The sequence below is a fragment of the Lactuca saligna genome, chromosome 7 (assembly GCF_052625555.1).
Source record: "Lactuca saligna cultivar CGN05327 chromosome 7, ASM5262555v1, whole genome shotgun sequence".
Classification (NCBI taxonomy): domain Eukaryota; kingdom Viridiplantae; phylum Streptophyta; class Magnoliopsida; order Asterales; family Asteraceae; genus Lactuca; species Lactuca saligna.
The window spans coordinates 35,530,063-35,534,544 of record NC_136423.1 but is presented as its reverse complement, the minus strand read 5'-3'; the positions used below and the strand labels follow the sequence as shown (position 1 = coordinate 35,534,544).

Sequence of the window (4,482 nt, the reverse complement as noted above, 5' to 3'; positions counted from 1 at the left end):
CAAACAAGTCAATTTGTTTATTTTTTGAGTTAGTTTGAGTTTGAACCAACTTTAGATCCTAAAAATCATATTGGTAATAATTTTTTTTATATATATACACTACATAGCCCAACAATTTTGAGCCCCCTAGAGTCGTGGGTCCTGGGCGGTCGCCCGGGTTGCCCACCGTCTGGACCGACCCTGAGTAAACTTGATATCCATATATTTGGTTTTTATCGAATCAAAGACACATATCTGTATACTTTTCCCATTTAAAACGGTGCAATAAATTGTTACATTTGCGAAGATGCATGCTACAAGTATGATACACTTATTAATCCAAATTGACTGGAAACGAAAAGATTCAAACTTAAATACATGATTAATGTCACACAAGTAAATGAAAATAAGCTAAAGCCAGAAACAACACAGAATCTTGATGCATTTGATCGCATTAATAACGATAGTAACGATTATGATGCAATCCGCTGATGCCCATTAGCTTTGTATCTATCATCATTTGGTGAATTTTCATCTGATTCTGTAATTTAAACATTTCAACCTGAAACGCCATTGCATCCATCGGAGCTTTCTCTGTCACCTTCGCTGACACGCACTGAACATGCATACCATAATCACAACCCGACATACAATAGTACATACAATGTTTCTGCGCAACCCCACCTCTACAGACATCGCATTCAAACGTTTCGTGTGGATTCACATGAAGTAACGAAAGCGCATGTTCATGATCTTCCCGCCGGACAGTTTCCGGCAAGTTACAGCATCCCACATGTGCGTCATAACCACAAACACCACAATTATACAACTCACCCTCGCAGACCATACCACACACATCGCAAGTACATACGATATCATCAGCGTAAGGTGGGTTGGGGAGATAAAGTAAAGGGTGGCTCGGGTGAGCCTTAAGTTGGAGCTGCTTTGGTGGATCAATACTCTTGTCGGACTTAGGTTTAAGGTCTTTATAAGCACAGTGGACATGGAGGTCGAATTCGCAAATGGAGCAACAGAAACACAAACCTGAACCAGTTTGATTACATGAGTTGCATATGAAAGAACCGGCGGTGTACGTTGAAGAAGGGAACAACGAGAGAGGGTGAGCGGGGTGTGATGGATGGATCAATGATCTCGCTGCATCGAAGCATTGGTCGTGAAGGAAAAATTTGCAACGGCGGCAAGAGTAGACCGGAGTTCCAGTACAAGGAAATTTGCAGCCTGTACAAGTGAGTTGTGCACCTTCTAAGCTTTTGTGGAAAGAAAGATTGTGTGGGTGGCTAAAATGCTTATACACTTCCATAATTGTTAAGTTGGGATTTTACAATTTACAATCACAGGTTATATATAACGCCAACTATTAACATAAAATATTCTTCAGCAAAGTCGTGGAAGACTTTGTGTGAGGTAAAGTGATACGACGTATCTGCACCGATCTCATCCTAATCTTTAAGTCCAAAGTCAACCAACATACAATAATACTAGCGGATAGATCTTAAAATAAGTTTCTAAATTGTTTGTTTTATAAATTTTTAGAAATGCGTTTATGCTATTTTTTTCACCAGTTATCACATAGACGGAAAATAGTGAAAATTGTTCGTATATATAACTCTCACTAAAAAATTAGCGTTTACTTTGTAAAAGTTTAAATGGGAAGAAAACTACAAGAAATACAGCCTTTAGCGGCGACACCAATAGTGGCAACATTAATAGCAGTGATACTAAACTTTAGCGGCGACAAATTTAATAGTCGCCGCTATTGGTGTCGCCGCTAGACACCGATCCGCTCTTTCAGGTAAACACGAATCATCCGATCGTGGTTCTAATCCAATAGCTAGGGTGCTCGTGGAACGCATAAAGGAAATATCGGCGACTTTTGTCACCACTGAAGACCTAAAATAGTTGCCGCTAAAGAAAAAAAATGACACGACAATAATTCCCTCCTGATAGTCGCCGTTGTTGATAGTTGTCGTCGCTAAAGGCCAATAAGTCGTCGGTAAAGGTGTCGCCACTAAAGGTCGACGTAGTTAACCCCAGAAAAAATCGATCTTTTTCCTTTTGCTCTTCTGTTTCACTCCCTTCGCCCGTTTCTTTTCTCTCGTCTGCATCTTACTTCGTCGATTATTGTGTGATATCAGTGACATTTATCAATTTTGGGTGTGTGAAATTGGCCACAGAAGAAGATACCACCGGTGGAGAGAGATTTTCCGGTGAGCACCAAGCTTTTTCCGGCAACATCAAGCTTTTTCCGGCGACTGAGAGGTATTTCCAGGTCAATTTCCTGGTCAATATGTTGACAAAGAGTTTTTAAGCAGCTTTGTTAAAAAGGTTATTGGGACCGTAAAGTTGACGCAAATGAATATTTTTTGGCAGTCGGAGGGTATGATGATATCCCGAGAGCATTAGCCAACCCTCCAGAGGGTATAACGTTGATAACTGGAAGAAAGCAGTTGTAGCACCTGGTTCCCGGTATGTAAATCTTATTTGAGTATTTTCCATTTTAGCATTGGACTCGGCAAGTCATAGGTCCGACTCGCCGAGTAGGGACGAGACTCAGGACACGTTTAAGTTGGCGACTCGGCGAGTCACCGCTGTTGGATGAAACCCTAAGTTTCAGGGGTTTGCACCCTATTTAAACCTCATATCCGCCCCTTGCCAGCCCCCATTCACCCCCAGAGCTCCCAACATCGTTTATACCCTTATTTCCTTGAGAGATTGAAGTGTTTTGGTGTATTCTTGAAGATTTTGAGGAGAAAGAAGAGTAGATCAAGAAGAGGAGAAGGAGGCCAGGCATCTTTGTGTCATCTCAACGTTTTCCTTGAGGTATAACTCGTTTTCCCTCTGTTTTCAAGCTTTTAGTCTCTTTTAGCTTCATAGAAGTCCTTCTTGAGCTTTTCCCCAAGCTTGTTTGTGCTTTGTGGGTTGTAATAAGTTGGTAGCCTTTAGATCTAGGCATGATTTAGTCCCTAAAGCTTGGATCTAATGCCTTTATGGGGTCATATTGCATGAAAGCCCTAGATCTACCTCTTTTGGTGCACTTTGAGCCCTAAAATCCATATTGGTGAATATCTACACGTAAAGTTGGAAACTTTACGTGTGATTTGTGTCCTAGAAGCCCAGATCTGTGAATGGCATGGACTTGAATCAAGCAAATCGGTGTATTTGATGGATGCATGGCGACGACTCGGCGAGTCGTTTATGTGACTCGGCGAGTCTGCTCGCGAGTCACCGAATTGGTCCCTTTATGATGTATCGAGTTGAGCCGTGAGTCACAGGGAGTGACTCAGTGAGTTGGAAGCTGAACTCACCCATGATAGGACTCGGCGAGTCAATGCCCTGACTCGGCGAGTCCAAGGCAATCTTCATAGATCAAGAACAGACTCGGCGAGTTGTTCATACAACTCGGCGAGTCTTAGCATAAGTGTTCTTCGGATGAAGATGAACTCGACGAGTTGTTCATACAACTTGGAGAGTAGGATGAAGGGGTTGAATGTTAGTTTAGAAGATGAACTCGTCGAGTCATAGCCTAACTCGACGAGTAGAAACAGGGACTCAGGACAATCGTCTGATAGGGACTCGACGAGTTGGAGAGCCAACTCGGCGAGTCGGGTCAACTGAAAGTTGACTCTGACTTTGACTTAGAGCTAGACCAGGGGTAAAATGGTCATTTTACCCAAGGGACGGTTAGTAGTGTTTGATTGAGTATGTTGTGGGAATTGCAGCCGGAGGATTTCCGGAGCAGCAGCAGTCAGTTAGTTCCCGATCAGTTCAGCAACTACTTTGAGGTGAGTTACCTTCCAGTAGTGGTGGGTCTAAGGCCACAATATCGGCCCACCAGTAGGAGACGTATGATAGATGATTGTCTTTGTGATATCATCTAGGTTTGCTACTACCTAATATGTTATATGCTATCATGATACGTTATATGCGATAGTAGTAGAGTTTGGTTATTAGGACCGATGGGTAATTAGCACCCCAGAATGGCTTGACATGGGTAGTCAGCACCCCAGAATGGCTTGACACGGGTAGGACGGCACCCCAGAATGGCCGTATGGGTAGGTCGGCACCCCAGAATGGCCGTACCGGGTAGTCAGGCACCCCAGAATAGCCTGGCAGTATGCATGTTATGTGTTTGTATGGTATATGGTACGTTGGGGGAACTCACTAAGCTTTGTGCTTACGTTTTACAGTTTTGTTTTCAGGTACCTCTTCACCGAAGTGGAAGGAGCCGGCGCGGTAGTGGCACATCATGCACACACTCTGGTTTCCGCATTTACGAGATTCACTGGGATTTGTACTCTGATATTTTGATGGGATGTATGGTTTGACTTTTTAAAACATGGTTTACGTTGTGTTATGGTGTGATCAAACAATGTTTTTATTTATTAATGTTTTCTAAAGTAGTATTTTAAAACGAAATTTTCGGATGTGAAAATTGGGATGTTACAAGTTGGTATCAGAGCCCTGGTTTGAGGGATTCGGACT

The 4,482-nt window shown here is 42.7% G+C and overlaps 1 protein-coding gene across 1 annotated transcript; it reads right to left on the bottom strand.

Annotated features, from left to right (window-relative positions):
- Nucleotides 1-204: 204 nt before the first annotated feature.
- LOC145005443 (protein VACUOLELESS GAMETOPHYTES-like) lies at nt 205-1,316 on the bottom strand. Its single transcript, XM_078964525.1, has one exon. It carries the CDS (start codon nt 1,298-1,300, stop codon nt 434-436), a length of 867 nt encoding a protein of 288 aa, XP_078820651.1. The 5' UTR covers nt 1,301-1,316; the 3' UTR covers nt 205-433.
- Between the last annotated feature and the right edge of the window lie 3,166 nt (nt 1,317-4,482).